Below are 18631 nucleotides of genomic sequence, written 5' to 3' on the forward strand. Positions count from 1 at the left end.
ATTCATGTTCAAAGATAATTTTAAATATATTTCAAGAAAATAGAGACAAAAAACAAATTCCCATAGTAAAATTCAGCCTATCCTAAACCAGTCAAACAGCTGTGAACTTGCATCTTCTGCTGTTTGAACACAGGCGTGAACCAGCAGTTCTCTTAATCACAAGATGAGAAAGCTCTTGGGCCATCCAGGACTTGGCCCAGAGACTTTGTCCCAGGAGCCTGCAGCCCCAGCAAGAGTCTCACTGAGGAGTCAGGGGCAGTGAGGGCCCCTATGGGGCTCAGGGCAGCAATGGAGACTCAGCCCCTGGGGGAGCTCCATCCACTCCAGAGCCTGAGCTGAGCCCCTCCCCTGGGGGCCTCACAGCCTCCTCCAAAGAAGGAGACTTGCTAAGGGGCACAGGGAGCCCCTCAGACCCCCCCCCCCTCTGTGGAGCAGATGCTCAGCGTCACGTCTCCCTTGAGCTAGAAGTATGGAAAGAGAAAGAAGCTGGGGGGAAGGAGAAAATGTGGGAGCCGTCAGTCTTGTTGTAGAAGGAGACATCTCCTTCACTGTAGTCCAGGAAAATCCCCACCCTGCAGGGATCCTGCCTAAGGGATAGACACTGCTGAGGCATAGTCCAGGCAAAGTAGCTATTGTGAAAGCCACCCACAATGCAAAACCCCTTATCTGGGGACTCTAGATATCTGCCTTTCCTTTTCATGTGCTCCCTACAGACCCCCACAGCCCACTTAGGGGACTTCCAACTCTTCATCTCCACCTCCCAGTAATATCTTCCTGACATGATGCCCTCAAGGCCCAACACACTGCAGGTGTCATTAGAGCCCACAAGGATGTTCTTCCAGCTCACACTCTTCTTTTCAGGAGAGACGACAAGATTGACATGGGCAGAATCTGGATCCAGAGTGACATAACTGCAGAGAGAGTTTCCAATCATGCAAGTTCCCTTCCTGCCCCACAGCAAGGATGCACAGCCACCCCAGACCCACATAACTGCATGGGGAAGGGGCAAGGCCCCTGAGATAAGGGCCCTGGGAGGCAAGCCTGTGGCCTCCAAGCAGGAGGAGGAACCAGGAGACCTCTCAGGGTCACTCATGTCACAGAGACCTTGACAATCAGCCTGGCTTTAATCCTGTCACTTTAGCCCTATCCCACCACCACTGATGGTGCCAGCATCTGTACCAGCACAGAGAACTGAAGGGGAGGCCAGAGCCATGGGGGCCACAGGAGGAGCACCCAGAAAGAACACGAAGTCACTCACAGGCCTGGAACTGTTCCTTCTGCCAGTCTACAAGAGATCACACATTACATATCAGGGGTCTGCACAGAATGCACGGGTCAGCCCAGCACCTGCTCCTCTGAAACACTGATGGGGCAGTGTTATGGAAAATGTGTGGGAGACATTCAGCTGATGGACTGTGACATACACACACATACACACACACACATGGCAGTCTGTGTGACTGCCAAGCCATAAAGCTCAACACCAGAGACTGAGAGGCTGGCCACTGACCAAACAGAAAAGGCATTTCCCAGGTTTCACTCTCAAATTATGCTTTTCACATCCCTAGACACAAATCATCATGGAGCCGGGTTTTCTTAAGAATAAACTGGGGGATCAAAATTTCCAGCCCCTCTATTTACATCAGAAGCACTGACTAGGCTGAACTTGCAGGCTGCCTGTACCCACAGGTGGAGAGAGGAGGCTACAACTGGCTGATGTGATCCTGGAAGATGATTCTTTAAGATGTCCCTGTCCTAATCCCTAAATCTGTGGCTCTGTCACCTACAGGGAAAGGGAGCTTTGCACATGGCATAAAGATTAGGACCTTGAAGTTAACATATTTCACTGGATGATCCAGGTGAGCCCAATCTAATCATGTGAACCTTGAAAGGACACAGCCTGCCAAGGTGTGTGTGGCCAGAGAAAGTAATAGAGTGAGGGAACCAGAGTTGAAAGATGTGTACCTTGCTGTCTTTGAAGACAGGGGAATGCGGCCATGAACTTAGGTGTGCAAGTGGGGTCAGATGCTGGGAAATCCAGGAGCTGACAGAGGGGAATGTAGAATTGCAGGTGTTTTAACCCAGTGAGACCTGTCTCAGACTTCTGACCCAGAGCTGTAGGACAGTCAATGTGTGTGGTGGAAGGCACTAAGGCAGAGGTCATCTTTCTGGCAGCAAATAGAAACCTCCTACAATCACGTGTGCTTGGGAGCTACACCCAGCACGGGGCAGAACTGGCAGGAGAAGGCACCAGGAGAGAGCACGAGGACCCTTGGAACCTGAACACAGGGAAGACATGACCCAGAAATTCCCACGCAGTGTGGTCTGAGATGCAGGGACTCAGAGGGGACCAGAGAGCCAGTGGGCAAGGGAAGGTCTGGGATAGAGGAAAAAGGGACACAGTGCATCAATTTGCCATTCAAAGCCAAGTCTCCCAGACCACAAACTCCACTCTCATGGAACATGGTCATCTACAGCGCCCCAACTGATCCGACAGGACCTGCCCTGCCCTTCCTCAGCTGACAACAACACAGGGGCTTCAGGACCAGCTAAGCCTCACCTCACCAGCATGAGCACCTGGGGGGGCACAGGAAATGTCTCCCGGATTTGTCCAAGGCTACTGCATCCCTTCCACCTCCATGCTCATTCCTGGGGAGCAGAAGGCTCAATATTAACTTAACTGATTTGCTTGACAGGAAATGAAATCACATCAAATGGCGGGGCTGCTTGATGTAACTTCTGGAAGAAAAGTGAATGTTTTGTTTTTCACCAAGACATTAGTTGTCAATCAAACTGTAAAGTTCTGTACCGTAACGGAAGAGGAGGAGGAGAAAAAAGGAAAGGGGAGGAAACAGAGGAGAAAACTGAACCAGGATTCACTTTTGAGAGTATAGCACAGAAAGTACTGTTTAATAAATACCAACATAAAATTCACTTAATTTTCACAAGAAATATGTAGGAATTGTTTCGTATTCATAACTAGAGATCAGACATTTGTGTATTTGTGAACTCACCATGGGAAAAACTTGATTCATAGTAAAGATGGTGTTTGCTCTTACAAAAAAATAGGTGGGGCCAGCACTGTGGAGTAGCTAGTAGCACCCCAGCCTGCAGCCCCAGCATCCCATGTGAGCACTGGCTTGTGTCCTGGCTGCTCCCAGGACACAGCAGCAGAAGATGGCCTGGGTCCGTGGGCCCCTGCACCCACATGGGAGTCCCAGAGGAAGATCTTGGCTCCTGGTTTTGGCCTGGCCCAGCTCCAGCCATTGTGGCCATTTGGGGAGTGAACCACTGAATGGAAGATCTCTCTCTCTCTCTCTCTCTCTGTCCCTTTCCCTCCCTCTCTTTCTCTCTCTCTATTTCTCGGTAACTCTGACTTTCAATATAAAATAAATCTTTAAAAAAAAAATGAGGACAAGACTCCAATAATCATATTAAAATATAAGATATAAACTCAGCAGAGAAAGATTATGGTAAGAGAAGACCATATGATCTCACCTTTTATACAGAAGTCTCCTGGAGACACAGATTCTATAAGGTGGCTCCCTGTGTACCTGCTGCCCAGGCCTCCTTTACCTTAGAGAGGGCCATGACTGTTTCTCATAGTCCACTTCCCTGACCATGAGCAGAAGCATCCAGACCTGGGCGGGGGGGGAGGGGGGCACATTACACAGGGTCAGAGAGCACAGCTCCTTCCGTCACCACAGTGACCCCCCCACTGCCCTAGCGTCTCCCTTACCCTGTTCCTCCCCTCACTGCTGCTAGAAGATTGAAATGTTTTCCTTATCAGAGGCAGCATCACTAGATGCTTATTTCAAAATGACACTTTTAAGATTTATTTTATTTTAAACTGACTTTCTTTGAGGGCCCGGGTTGTAGGATCAGAAATCTTTCATCTGGTTCACTCCCCAACTGTCCACAATGGCCAGAGCTGGACAAGGCCAAAGCCAGGAGCCAGGAGTTTCCTCTGGACCTCTCATGTGGCTGTGGGCCCGAAGTGCATTGGCCCTCCTCCACTGCTTTCCCACGTGCATTAGCAGGGAGCTGAGTGGAAGTGGAACATCTGAGATGCAAACAAGGGATGAGGGTGCTGCAGGAGGTGGCTTAACCCACAACATGATAGCACCAGCCCCTTCAAAATGGCTTTTAAAGAATGTTGTGTTGAGGGGAAAGCCCTGCCCTGAAGCACCGACATCTCATATGGGCGGGGTTCTAGTCCTGGCTGCTCCTCTTCCAATCAGCTCTCTGCTATGGCCTGGGAAAACAGTAGAAGATGGCCCAAGTCCTTGGGCTCCTGCACCCATATGGGAGACCTAGAATAAGCTCCAGGCTCCTGGCGCAGAATTGGCACAGCTCTGGCCATCTGGAGAGTGAACCAGCGGATGGAAGACCTGCTCTCTGTCTCCACCTCTCTCTGTAACTCTGTCTTTCAAATGAATAAAATAAATCTTAAAGAAAAAAGAAAGTTGTGTTGAGCCTGACAGCTGAGACACCCGTGTCCCACATCAGAGTGCCTGGATTCAATCCCTGGCTCCAGGTCTTTTTGTTTGTTTGTTTTGTTTTCTAATATAAAAGAAAAAAATGAAGCAGGTTTATTTAAGTGAGTTCACTGCTCAGTGCCTTCTCACATCACTGCCCTAGAAGACATCTTTGTTCCCACTTGCCTCTTCCCTTTGCTCGGCTCACAGGAGTCATCCTCAAAGCTCCCACATTGGAGACCTGGATTTTTTCAGCCTTTCTCCTGGTTTATTCACCACTGCTCGATATTCAACTGGCTGACATTCTAATTTTTCTCTACATAGTCAGTCATTCACACCTGAGCTGGCCCTGCAGCTAAGATGGTCTTTTCAGACTTGAGATGTACTGGCTTCTGCTTTAACTTTTCTCCTGTTTTCCCTCCCACATGTTTGTAGTTGCTCACAGCAATTTCCAGAAGGTGTCACAAGGCTACAGGATTTAATAAGCTCTCATCCTGGCATGTGTTTATACACCTCGCTGGGACATAAGACATCCTTGGCATCAGTGCTTCCCTAAACATCGTGTCTTATGTAAAACCTCATAACCACTTCATTAGCATCCTCTATAGCATATTTCTGTAGAGTTACACACACACATACAGAGAGAGAGAGAGAGAGAGAGAGAGATCTTCCATCCTCTAGTTCACTACCAAATGGCCACAGCCACCGGAGCTGGGCCACATTGAAGTCAAGAGACAGAAGCTTCATCTGGGTCTCCCACGTGGGTGCAGGGGCCCAAGCACTTGGGCCATTTTCTGCTACTTTACCAGGTGCATTAATGAGGAGTTGGGTCAGAAATGGAGCACCTGGGACTCAAACCACTGCCTATATGGGATGCCAGTGCTGCAAGTGGCTGCTTAACTTGCTATGCCACAGTGCTGGACCCTCTGTAGCCCATTTAAAAACTTCACTGCTATGGGAGATGTCTGTTTGTCCCCCATCCCACCCACTGACCTTTCATATAAAGAAAAGAAGTTGCATTTGTCTGGATGTCCAACCCTGAGCAGACAGTAGAGGTGAGTGTGGAAGTACAGCTCCCAGAGAGTCAGGTCAGGTCCATTTTCTTACTTTACTTGAGAACCTACTTTATGGGATGAAGGAAACATCACCCAAGGGGCCCTGAGCTCTGGAGAGGAGAGTATGTCTACTTCAGCAGCCACACTCAGAGGACCCTATAGCAGTTCCACAGATATTGGTTTGATAAGGACCAAATTTACTTCAGAGATTTATTTTATCTCCATAAGAGGTTTGGAGGAATCAAAGCTAAAAATATAATTTTGCTGTACTCTATCTTCCAAAGTGTTTTATGTATATTTTCCTACCTTCTTAATGTTGAAACAGCAATTATATTACCTGAATAAAAATGCAATTTAATAAAATGATATTTTGCAAGGTTTAAACAAAAACTTCACTGCTTCCAGAATGGGCAAACCTCGTGGCCACATCACTGGGTCCCCTGCTTTGTGGTGATGTCACTGTCTGCCCCTCTGTAATGAACCACTGCAGACTCTATGTGACCTTGTGCAGCAGCTTTAAGCTCAGCAGTTGATCCACCATCGTCACACTCACTCACATGGATTACTCCAACCTCTGCAGATCTCTTCAGCATTTCCACATCACCCTTAAGGGCAGCCACAGGACCTGGAAATGCTAAGGTTTCATGACCTTCCACATCATTTCCTTCATACTCAGTCCCCTGGATAACCTGTAAATGTTCTGCTTAAAGAACCTCTGTGCCAGCTCTGCTACATTTTCTCCATTATAATTGAAGGCTTTCAAAGTTTGTGCTCCCCTGCTTGTTCTACTGAGTAGGAATTTGAAGCAGTGAAGGTGGCCTTCCAGGGCTGCTAATGAACTGGAAGGTTTCCATTGTGGCCCCCAGAGTCTATGCTACATCCCCACTTAACAAGAAGCTGCAAGCAGCCAAGTCCCCCATGAAAAGTGGCCTCATGTACAGGTCTCTGTTCTCTCCTCAGTCACCCTGGGATCCTGGTCACCTTTGCTTAGGAGCTTGAGAACCTTCCAACTCTGAATTGACATGAAGAACCCAACAATTCAATTACTTTAGCAGTAATATCGGAGATTTTTAATGTTGGGAAGTGATAACCTAACACATGCTATCCCATCTGTAATAGTATATATTAGACTAATGAACAGGATTCCCTCACCACTCGACTTTGGAGCATTATTTGTAAAGGGAAAGAATGTCCATGAGTAGCAGAGGGATGTGAAGGAGTGCATCCATGGTCATGTTAAGCAGCTAGGTTTGCTCCATTGATCATAAGAGCTTGCATACAAGCATCCTGACCTCTTATTGCAGCTTTGTGGGCTGCCATCCAACCTCTTATAGTTCCTTCTGTGATATCAGCTCCACGCCAGAGTTAGTTCCAGCTCTGTAGACTGAGGAGGCAGCAGCGATGGTGGAAGGATTCAAGGAATGAAGCAGGGAATGAAAGTGCTCACTCGCTCGCTCACTCTCTCTCTCTCTCTCTCAAATATTAAGATGCTTTAATTGGCCGGCACCGTGGCTCAACAGGCTAATCCTCCGCCTTGCGGCGCCGGCACACCAGGTTCTAGTCCTGGTTGGGGCACCGGATTCTGTCCCGGTTGCCCCTCTTCCAGGCCAGCTCTCTGCTGTGGCCCGGGAGTGCAGTGGAGGATGGCCCAAGTGCTTGGGCCCTGCACCCCATGGGACACCAGGATAAGCACCTGGCTCCTGCCTTCGAATCAACACAGTGCGCCGGCCACAGCGGCCATTGGAGGGTGAACCAACGGCAAAGGAAGACCTTTCTTGGTCTCTCTCTCTCACTGTCCACTCTGCCTGTCATAAATAAAAATAAATAAATAAATAAATAATTAAATAAATAAGATGCTTTAATTAAGATTTTTCTTGAAATATAAATACTAGGTGTCCAGCAGTCTATTCTATTTCACACACCCAAGCCCTGTAACCCCTCAGCACACTCCCTACATTCCAACACCAGGGCTGGGCCTTCAGCCATTGCAGTCACTCTGAGCCACCTGCATAGCACTCACTCTCTCCCTCATCTCCTCTTCTCTTTCCCACATGTTCTTTTCTCCCATGGTTTGCTTGTCGTCCTTTCTCTAGGTAACAATTTCTATTTTTCGGGGGCCAGTACTGTGGCTCACTTGGTTAATCCTCTGCCTTCAGTGCCAGCATCCCATATGGGCGCCAGGTTCTAGTCCCGGTAGCTCCTCTTCCAGTCCAGCTCTCTGCTGTGGCCCGGAAGGGAAGTGGAGGATGGCCCAAGTGCTTGGGCTCCTGCACCCGTGTGGGAGACCAGGAGGAAGCACCTGGCTCCTGGCTTCGGATCGGCACAGCGCTGGCCATAGCGGCCCTTTAGGGAGTGAACCAGTGGAAGGAAGACCTTTCTCTCTCTCTCTCTCTCACTGTCTATAACTCTACCTGTCAAATAAATTTAAAAAATTCTGTTTTTCTATGTTTCTCTTTTTGGAGTCTTTGTATATTTCCCATAATAAGAAAACAAGGCCCTTGAGCCATTAATGAATACAGAATTCTCCCAAGGTGAAAAAAAATGGTAGTGAACAATCACATATTACATTTTTTGTTCCTGTAGAAATAAAACAAAGAAACCTACTCCGGGGCAGGAATTAGACCTTCCAACAAAGACAGGGGTTAAGATGTCTGACTTTGATGTCAGAGTGCTTGGGTTTGAGTCCCAGCTCCAGCTCTTAATTTTAGCTTTTCCTAAGGAACACCCTTGGAAACAGTAAATGATGCGTTAAGTTGGGTTCCTGCCAACCATGTTGGAGACCTCGACTGGATTCCCAATTCCTCCTTGCTTAAACTCCAGGTCACTTCAAAATTTTGAAAAGAACCCTGGCCATTGCAGATATTTGGGAATGAAATAGCCAATGGGAGTGTTTCTATCTCCTCTACACCTGCCCTCTCTCCTATTCAAATTAACATACTTTTTAAAAACATTTGTAGGCATTTTGCTTAGTGGTTAAAACGTCCACCTCTCACATGAAATACCTGAGTTCAATCCCCAACTCAACCTACAGACTCCAGCTTCTTGCCAATGGAGACGCTGAGAGGCAGCACTGAGGGGTTGCATTACTGACATGCGTGTGAGATCTAGGCTGAGGTCTAGATCTTGGCCTTGACATGGCCATGGCTGTTGCTAGCAGTTACGGAAGGAACTAGGAGATAGGATATCTGTCATTCTCACTGTTGCTCTCACTCTCTGCATGCCAAATACATTTTAAGCATTTCTAATCTTACTCAAATGTTGCATTCAGTTTCAGATATATCAGAGACCTAAACCCACAAATCCACCCACAAACATCCCAGAGACTTTGTTCCTGGATTTAGAACATTTACTCAGAGTAACTATTTCCTCAGCAACCACTGATACTTAGAGGAAGAAACCCAGGCTGGACAGTGGTCAGAGCACGAAGAAGCAGAGAAGAGCATATTCCAGGGCCAGGAAGACCAAAGTGGGCCTTAAAAGGAGGAATTTGGGGGGTAAGAAGAACATAGATCCCATGACCACTTAGTAAAATCTGAGTCCTGAGCAGGGAAACGTGATTTCCAGGGTCATCTGGAGACCGGCACGTCCTGATCTACACACTCATTGTCCTGCTCCAGGCTTTCCTCACACCTGACTCTCTGTGGTCACCACTCCAATGACAAGGGTCAGTTAAACAGGGGTTTAAGAATGTGTTGCTAACCCTCACTTTGACCTGCAGTAGACAAAAGGCCCAGAACAGAAGCAGAGCTGTGTTCCCAAAGAGGAGCCCCTGCTGTCTTCGCTTGGAGGCTACAACAGGTACAGGGAGAGCAGGGATGCCCAGCCCATCTGGAGTTGAGTCCACAGGTAGAGCAGGGGCAGGGCAGGGCAGGGCAGAGGCAGAGGAACCATCAGCGTCACTTACCAGCATACAGCTGCGCCTTCCTCCAGGCTGAAAGGAAACACACCCTGGTGAGACCACAGCCACACCACCTGCTCAGCCCTCGCCTGCCCTCTGTGCTGAAGGTCAGACTCTGCAGGAGGAGAGAGGCTGCACAGGAGGGGCCTCCTGCAGGTGTAGACAGCAGAGGATTGTGGGAAACTCCCTGACCACAGATCAGGAAGCCTGCAGGACAGCTGAGCTGCACCCTGCCCCACTGCTGGGTGACTTTTGGCTGTCAGCTCTCTGCCCTGTGCCTCAAAACCCACAAAGACTCCTGTGTCACTGGTTCCTTGGTGCTGTTGGTCAGGAGCAAAACATGCCCATATGAAAAAAATTTACTCCCCATCCCTCCTTTTGCTAATGTACCTGGAAAGCAGCAAAGGGTGGTCCAAGTGCTTGGGCCCCTGCAACCATGGGGCAGACCCAGGTGAAGCTCCTGGCTTCAGCCTGTGCCAGTCCTGGCAATAATGGCCATTTGGGAAGTGAATCAGTAGATGGTTGATCGATCTCTCTCCCCCCGCCCCGTCTCTCTCTCTCTCTCTCTCTCTCTCTCTAACTGTGCCTTTCAAATTAAAATAATATAAATATTTTTAAAAGCACAATTTATTCTACATTAACAATTATTGCATAATATGTCGTGATTGGGTATATTGGGAAAATTAAAGGCAAAGAAGAAACCACATGGTAATGAGACGCCTCCTGGATCAATGGAGCCAAACATCCTCCATAAAATATTTCTAGAGAGAAGCATCAGTATGCTGAGACATGTTCAGCTCATCCCATCACATCCCCATATCTGGTCACCAACCCAGTCTTCTCCCTTTCACATCTCATCAGCACCTTTGAAAAAAGGAGAGGAAAGGCTCCCCCTGGGTGGTGTTTGGAAGGGAGGGGGCATAAATTGCACCCCCAAGCTCAACGACCCCATTTATTCATCTCTCTCTCTCATGGAATCTCAGTGCATCTGGTTACGGTTTCCTGTGCAGACCAAGAGCTAGAACACTGGAGGTAGAAAAAATTAATGGCACTCACATGGGGACAGCCCAGGGTTGGAAAAAGATACAGGATGCAGCATACACATCTTGGAGCATGAACAAGAAACAGCCATCCGGATGTTTGAGAGCCCAGTGAGCAGGGTTCTGCCACCACCACTGCCACTGACCCACCCAACGCGGGTCCACATGTCTGTGCCTGGACACAGACAAGGAGGGGACAGCTGGGCACAGGTGGGACAGGAGACCAGAGGACATCTGGAGAGTCACTCACAAGCCAGGTAAGCTGTCTTCCTCCTACCTGAAAAGCATCACACAGGGAACAGCTGAGCTAAGACAGGAGTGACATCCACAATTGTACAAGGAGAGTTCAGGAGGGGAACAGAGCTTACCAAGTTCTGCCTGGAGATCATCTGAAAGAGACAGAAAAATCCATGAACTTCCATCCTCAAGAAAAGGAGAGACCGTGTGCCGGAAGAATCCACAGGAAGACCTCATCTATATCCTAGAAAAGTTCTCACTCCAGACCCACACACAGCTCCAGCCTCCAGCTGTCCTGTCTGGGTCTCCACAGCCACCTGCTCTGGAGAGCAGAACCCACAGACTCATCTCCCAGCATCCTTCCTCTCAGCACCAGCTGCCCCCCTGCCTGGCCCCTGGCCTCCTACCTTTGGCCTTCAGTGCCTCCTCCTCTGCCCGCTGGTCCTCCTCCTTAGCCTGGCACAGCATCTCCTGTTTCTCCCCCTCCTGCAGCTTTGCACAATGCTCTCTCCTGGTGAAGCAGCCAGCCCCAAAGAGCAGGAGCCCCAGCACCGTCAGGATCCCAATAAAAGCTGCCTTCCAGGGAGAGGCCTGCGGGAAGAAGGGCTCTGGGGCCAGGGGGAGACCCAGTCAGGGGAGCACCCAGGCCCACCCCACACACTCAGGGATGCCGGCACCACCTCCCAAGCCCTTCCAGGGATGAGAAGCAGCACCGACCTGGGATGGACACGGCCATTGCCTTCTCCTGGCCCAGGATGGGATTGAGGACAGAGCAGCTCACACTCCCTGCAGAGCTGTCTCTTACCACCAGAGCCGCCTCCACGCTGAACAGCCCTGCTGCGTCCTGGGCATGGGCCTCAGAGAACTCCAGGAACTTCTTCCCGCTGAGGTCTGTCCACTGCACCTGGGGCTTCGGGAACCAGCCCGAGGCCTTGCACACCACGCGGACCCCGTCCTGCTCCGGCCCTTCAATGTGCACTTGAGGGGCAGAGCCCAGGCCTGCAAGAGGGGAGCTGTGGAGACCTTGGAGACCACTTGGCCCAGGGCCCTCAGCAGGGTCTGGGTGTGGCACAGCTACAGGGGAGTCACTGTGTTCCATTCTGGAGATTCCATGGGAGGGCGTGGCCTGAAGGAGAGGAAAGAGCCCTGGGACCCATGGGGGCACAGAGTAGGGGGCTTTCTCCTCAACTGTGCAGATGGGAAGACTGAGGCCCAGAGAAACCAGGAGCAGGAACTTGACACCAGGACTCCATCCTGAACCTCTAATCTCCTCACCTCACTCACTCCTGGGGTACCTGCTATGATTCCCACTGCCTCTCTCTTTAAATCACTTCCAAATCTATACAAATCATTAATCCTGTCTCCTCACTCCCTTCTCTTATGCCCACCTCCCTATGAGTTATTTCTGCCAGGTTTCCTTACATACACTAGAAAATCTGACTTTCAGAACTTAATACATATTATTAAAATACCTCCTATACTTTGGCCATCTTTGTATGGAGCCAGCCCTCTACCACACACTCGGTGGTTCCCTCACGTTGGCCCTCTGAGGTTGGTCATGTGACCCGACTTCCACACTGAGAGAGTGGCTTAGCCTGACTGAAGCAGAGGCTTGGAAAGCACTTGGGACATTGGTGCTCTTGTAGGCATTTGGAAAGTGAACCAGCACATGGAAGGTCTCTGTCTCTACCATTAACTGTTGCTCATTTGAGTAAGTAAAACCAAATAAATAAAACTTTTTAAAATGAAATTCATGTTACATCTGTTTGATTAAGTAAAAAAAATGATGAGATCCTATGTCTTTGCAATCCCTTAATAAACTGCCTATGATGTGTCTCACATTATGGTTTGGTGCTTATTTAGGAGTGAAACAGTTGTGTTTCCCTACTACCTTTGCAAAGAGGAATTCTGGGAGAAGACTTTGGTTTTGATTTTACTTCCATGCGCACACCAAAGATGTGTGAGTAACCTGACTGACACAGTAGGGCTCCACAAACAAGATTTACATTGAGAACATCAATGAGTGACTGAGCTGTCTTTCCTCACATATGAAATGAGGTGTTTAATTACATGAGTTTCCTCCCAAGTCCAGCACTCCCAAGGTCCAGATCTAGAATACAGATCAGGTCACCCACCTGCCACCTGCAGTTCTAGAATGGCCTCTTCATAGAAGCTTCTGGTTTTGAAGAAGCAGACGTACATCCCATTGTCCGAAGCCTGGACCTTCTGGATGTGCACAGCAGCCTGCCCCTGGGTGAGGAGGTCCCGTACCAGCGAGGTCCGCCCTGCGTACTGAGGCATCTGCTCCTTGTGCTGTTCCTGGCGGTTCCGATAGATGAGCACCGCTTCTGAGAACTTGGTACGGAACCACCGCAGCTCCATGTCCTCTGCGTTCATGGCTGGGACCAGGGAGCAGGGCAGAATGGCGTCACCACCCAACTCTGCCACAATGGGATCTGAGGGGCCGATTACCTGGAACTCGTCTGTGGACACAGAATAGATTGAGAACACTGGAGAGACTCAGGCAGAGGCAGAGACACACACACCTGTTGTGGTCATGGGACAGCTCCTAACACACAGCAGATATTCCGTTAATACTGGGGGAGGAACTAAATGAACAAGTGAATGCTCAGAACACCAAAAAGGAGGGAAGCCAAAAATTAGGGAAGAGGTATTTTCAAATTATTGACACTTGATATTAAAACACCCCCAAAATCCTTTTACAATGGTCAAGATCACTATCACTCACTGGATCACCTAGTGATACATCCTAAATTCTTAGAGACAACCAGTGGTTGGGGCAGCACCGCCAACTTTCTAGTGCCTGGGGCTCTGCAAACCTCACCCTGTCCTGACCAAGAGGGCTGGGGGCTCCTCCTACCCACAGAAGACCCAGGAGAAGTCAGGGACAGACTCACCTGCAGAGTTCCACATGGGCAGCTGGGCGAGGAGAAGCAGGGAGGGGAGACTGCAGAGCAGAGAGGGGCAGCAGCCGTGCTCCATGTCCTCAGAGCTTGGGAACGGCGTGGGGAGGAGGAGGCCTGGGCCAGCAGGCAGCAGGCAGGAGACAGGGCCACAGCAGAGTGTCAACCCCTCTTCAGGGAACCTGTGCCAAGGCCGCCCTGTCAGCCCCAACAGAAGCAAAGTCTTCCCTACAGGCTCAGCCCACAACAAGGGTCCCCACATTATCTGACAGCACAGACAGCTGGGCCTTGGCTCTGCCCAGCCCTTCTGGGAAGACTGCTATACCAGAGAGCACTTAAGGTACTTGGGGAGAAACAGCCCCTTCTCTTCCCACCCCAACTGAGGCCCCTCTGCCTAGATAATCAGGTCTCCTCTTTCTTAGAGCCCCCTCCAGGGGCCCCATGGAGGAAACCATGCCACTATGCACACAGTGCCCAGGACCCATCCCACCAGGACAGAGGACACTGATTCAGGCCACTCACCCTGAAGGACGCACCACCTCCTGCTTCCTGCAGCTCTTCAACTCCCAGTGGTGACCTGGGTGTCCCCTGAGAAGTGTCACCGAACTCACCGAACCTGTAGGGGCCCAGCACCTGTGGCATCTGTGGCTGTGGAATTCACCAAAATTTGACCCCACCCCCAACTTCTTACTCCAGGGCCCAGGTCATGGCCCTGCGTTCAGCAGGTGCCTGGGGCCAGCTTCCTCTGACAGGTCAATCTTCACTCTCTCCAAATTCAATGATTTCTGCACTAACAGTTAAGGACCCTGGTGAGAGGCAGGGCCACAGAGAAAATGGTCCCTGATCAGAGGAAATGACCCCCACACCACCCTCTGTTTGTGGGCAGGAAGAGGAGGCAGCCATTCCTCCTGGGAAGAACAGGCTCAGGGCACCCCCCGGGGTGCTCCCTGCAGGCTCAGCCAGGCTAGGTCACAGCTGAAGGCAGAGCCCTGGAGTTTCTGGGCCTCAGTTCCTGCATCTGCAAATGTGAGTAACAGCGTCTTTCCCCCAAGATCGCAGCGAAAAGTACTTGACTCTGTGTCAGTACAGTCACTAATGCAGTCAGAGCAGGGCCTGGCCTAGTGCACATTTGAGAAATGGAAATCAAAGAAATGAACACAGGCTCAGTGCTCACTAACCTCGTCCTGGTTCTTCCTGCATTGAGACTTCTCCAGCCGCCCCCCTCCCACTGCCCTGAGCCCACCACACTCTCAGCTCCTCCCTCCTCCCTGCTCCCTGCTTCCCTCTTCCTCACGCACAGGTGTTTCACAGCCAGCTCACCTGCTCCCTTGTGCTTCCGGCTGTGACTTCCTCCAACGTCTCTAAATTCAGCAGCTCCAGAGACTTCAGAGTCACCGAGAGCCCAGCAATTGGAAAATCCCCTTCCCAGGTTTGCACCTGTCCTGAGCTGCCCTCAAAGCCACAAATCCTGCTTCTGGGTCCATGCTGGGGGCCCAGGAATCCTCATCCAAAGGAGGCAGTGGGCTCCCAGGAGACTGGAGAAGCAGCAGAGCTGGCACAGTGCAGCAGCCTCTGCAGAGGCCCTGGCCCTGGGGCCCCACCAGGACTTCCCAGCCAGAAGAGCCAGCCCCTCCGTCTCCTTCCACCATCTACAGGGAAAGCTTGCAGAAGCAGCCTGGGCAGGAAGTGCCCTGCCCTGTGGACCTCCCTCCCTGTTGTCAGCATGAGCACAGCCCAGGAGACAGCACCACAGCTGCCCTGGGAGTGGCTGCAGCACAGCCTGCTTAGAGCTCACAGTGCCTCAGCCCCTCCCCCTCAGCCACCACCTGCCCTGCCCAGCACCGAGACTTCCCCAAAGCTGAAAGATGCTGGGAACGTTCAGGAAATCATGGAAGAAACTGAATTTCAGTCCATGACTATTTAGTATCAGGATCTGAGCTACACACAGTAGATTCCTGCAGCTCCTGTCACAGCTGGGAGCAGATGCAGGACAAGAGCCCTGCACCTCCTGACATCAGGAACTTCCTAGGAGTAGGAGGGTCTAGCTACAAGGAGACCCCACTCCCCATACCCCATCCCTACACAGAGTGGCATTTTTGTTTCAACTTTAATAGTTTTCCTTAGGGGGACCGGCCCTGTGGCAGAGTAGGTTAATCCGTCTGCAGTGCAGCCATCCCATATGGGCACTGGTTTGTGTCCTGACTGCTTGTCTTCTGATCTAGTTCTCTGCTATTGCTTGAGAAGCAGTGAAGGACGGCCCCAGTGCTTAGGTCCCTGCAACCCCATGGTAGACCCGGAGGAATTTTCTGGCTCCTGGCTTTGGATCAGCCCAGCTCAGGCCATTGTGGCCATTTGGGGAGTAAACCAGGGGAGGGAAGAACTTTCTCTCTGTCTCTCCGTCTCATTGTCTATAACACTGCCTCTCAAATAAATAAATAAAATGTTTTAAAAAAGTTTTTCTTGTGATCTGTAACCATCATCAACCTGGATGGTGGGCTGAGCTGTGACCAGGCAACCTGCTGAGCAGAGCCCTGGTGGATGCTCCTCCCTCTGGCTGCCATCTGCCCCTCAGGTGGGAGAAGTCTGCAGCCGCCACCCCCAGTCCAGGCTGTCACCACCACAACTGATGTTTACAAGCAAATGAGGCTCAGGAACACCTGGATGCTCTCAGCCCAACAAAGGACCAGGGTCTGCCCAGCCCCACCCAGAGGTCAGAAGCAGAGCCCTCCTGGCCTGGGACCCCTTCCCAACCCTGCTCAGAACAGGCGTCCAGCCCACATCCACACTTGAGGGTCCAGGGCAAGTGTGGAGGTCTCCCTCCCCTGCAACCACTGAGATGCCCGAGGGGCCTAAAAATATCATGGAAAACATAATCAAAAGATCAGTTTAGGGACCAGAGCTGTGGCATAGCAGGTAAAGCCAGCATCCCATATGGGCGCCAGTTTGAGTCCCAGCTGCTCTACTTCCAACCCGGGTCTCTGCTATGGCCTGAAAAAACAGTAAAAGATGGCCCAAGTCCTTGGGCCCTTATAGCCATGTGGGAGACCTGGTAGAAGCTTCTTGCTCCTGTCTTCAGATTGGTGCAGCTACAGGCATTTTGGCCATCAAGGGAATGAACCAGTGGAGGGAAGACTGAGTAGTCTATCTATCTTTTATCTGTGTATCTATGTATGCACCTATCTATGTATCTATCTCTATCTCTTTTTCTCTGCCTCTGCCTGTCTCTAACTCTGCCTTTCAAATAAATAAAAAATTATTTTAAAAAGGTCAGTGTACTTTGGTGCAAAAATTTTGTAATCTGATTTTTTTTTAGATTTATTGATTTATTTGAGAGGCAGAGCTACAGACAGAGAAAAGGAGAGACAGAGAGAGATGTTTCCATCTGCTGGTTCAGTCCCTAAGTGGCTGAAATGGCCGGAGCTGGGCCAATCTGAAGCCAGGACCCAAGAGCTTCCTTCAAGTCTTCACATGGGTGTAGGGGCCCAAGCACTTTGGCGGGCCATTTTCTATTGCTTTCCCAGGCCATAACCAGAGAACTGGATTGGAAGTGGAACAGCCAAGACTCATATTGGCACCCACATGGGAGGCCAGCACCACAGGTAGAGGTTTAACCTCTATGCCACAGCACCCATCCCATCTACTTCCATAACACACACTCTCCACAGAGTTTTTGCAGGATTTCTATAAAGGTTTTTTTTTTTTTTAATGAGGTCAAATGGAAAAGGGTATTCTTACAGAAAATTTAATGAATTTTATTAGACTAATAAATAAGCAAAAAATAAATACAAATTTGAAAGAAAGTGCAAGAATGATGACACAAACAAAGAAACAGCATAAAGGAAGCAACAGTGCCAGCTCCCATATGGGCGCCAGTTCAAGTCCCGGCTCCTCCACTTCCCATCCAGCTCTCTGCTATGGCCTGGGTAAGCATTAGAAGATGGCCCAAGTGCTTGGGCCCCTGCACTCATGTGGGAGACCTGGAAGAAGCTCCTGGCTTCCAAATGCTTGTCTCTGGCCATTGCGGCCATCTGGGGAGTGAACCAGTGGATGGAAGATCTTTCTCTCTGTCTCTAATTCTGTTTGTAACTCTACCCCCTCAATAAATAAATAAAATGTTAAAAAAAAAAAAAAAAGGAACCCAGAGAGGAAGCAGGCAGGGTTATGAAGAAAGAAGCCCGGATGTATCCGGGGCGGGGCCGATGGACCCCTCCTCCCACAGGGCCTCAGCGCTTTCCCCGGCTCCGCAGTGGCCGGGCCCCGAGCGCCAGCGCCAGTGCTGCCCAGATGGGGGCGTCAGCGACCTGGAGGAATTCTCTGACCCTTCACCTCCGGTTCTGTGTGGATCAGGCCCTGCCTGGGCAAGGGTGCAGCAGGCAAATCCTGGCAGAGGGACTGCAGGAAGTGGTGATGGGAAAGACCCCGGTTTTATCCCTAAGAGAACACAGGAGAAGCCTGGGGCGGCAGAGGCTACAGAGGCGCCGTCCAGTCCTGCGAGGCCAGTCTGAGAGTGCCGGGATGACGCCTGCCCTCTGCTCTCCCGGGATTGACGCCAGCCCTCTCCCGCCATCTCCTCTACAGGCAGAGCTGTGGGCTTCAGCCCTGCGCCCAGGGCCCGGCTCTCCCACGGCCCCCACCACACACTCGGCCCCGCTCACTCTCCCGCGTTTCCCTCTGAGCAGCACACACGGAGTGTCCCTGCCCGTCTTCCTGCGTTACTGTGAGGCCTCTGCTGTCCTCCTGTCGCAGCTGAGACCCGGGGTCCCGAGGTGAGGAACCCACCAGGGTCAGCCCTGCCGGCGCCAGCTCCGCCCAGAGCTCCGCCTGCTCCCAGTGGGGCCACCACGTGGGGGGCAGCAGCCCTAGCGGTGTCCAGGGATCTGGGGGCAGAGGGGAGGCCAAGGACCTGGGAGGGCTCTTCCAGAAGTCCCTGGAAATGCGTTTAGGGAAAAGCTGCTCACGGACCTCACAATGCTTTGTACCAAAATAACCTTCCCTTTTC

The 18631-nt window shown here is 50.8% G+C and overlaps 1 protein-coding gene and 2 pseudogenes across 1 annotated transcript; all 3 read right to left on the reverse strand.

The window, feature by feature from the left end:
• Window positions 1-407: 407 nt before the first annotated feature.
• LOC149126705 (butyrophilin subfamily 1 member A1-like) lies at window positions 408-1093 on the reverse strand (annotated as a pseudogene).
• Window positions 1094-5911: 4818 nt separating this feature from the next.
• On the reverse strand, window positions 5912-10638 carry LOC149126706 (ankyrin repeat domain-containing protein 42 pseudogene; annotated as a pseudogene).
• LOC149126707 (butyrophilin-like protein 1) lies at window positions 9464-15356 on the reverse strand. The gene is made up of 8 exons (XM_089334178.1): window positions 14953-15356; window positions 14155-14248; window positions 13627-13814; window positions 12844-13191; window positions 11426-11707; window positions 11116-11316; window positions 10840-10860; window positions 9464-10748 (listed from the first exon to the last, which is right to left on the reverse strand). Exons 3-8 carry the CDS (start codon window positions 13709-13711, stop codon window positions 10714-10716), a joined length of 972 nt encoding a protein of 323 aa, XP_089190304.1. The 5' UTR covers window positions 13712-13814; window positions 14155-14248; window positions 14953-15356; the 3' UTR covers window positions 9464-10713.
• Window positions 15357-18631: the final 3275 nt, after the last annotated feature.

This window comes from Oryctolagus cuniculus, chromosome 5, assembly GCF_051225735.1.
Source record: "Oryctolagus cuniculus isolate XC-2025 breed Fujian yellow rabbit chromosome 5, ASM5122573v1, whole genome shotgun sequence".
In the NCBI taxonomy this organism is placed as follows: domain Eukaryota; kingdom Metazoa; phylum Chordata; class Mammalia; order Lagomorpha; family Leporidae; genus Oryctolagus; species Oryctolagus cuniculus.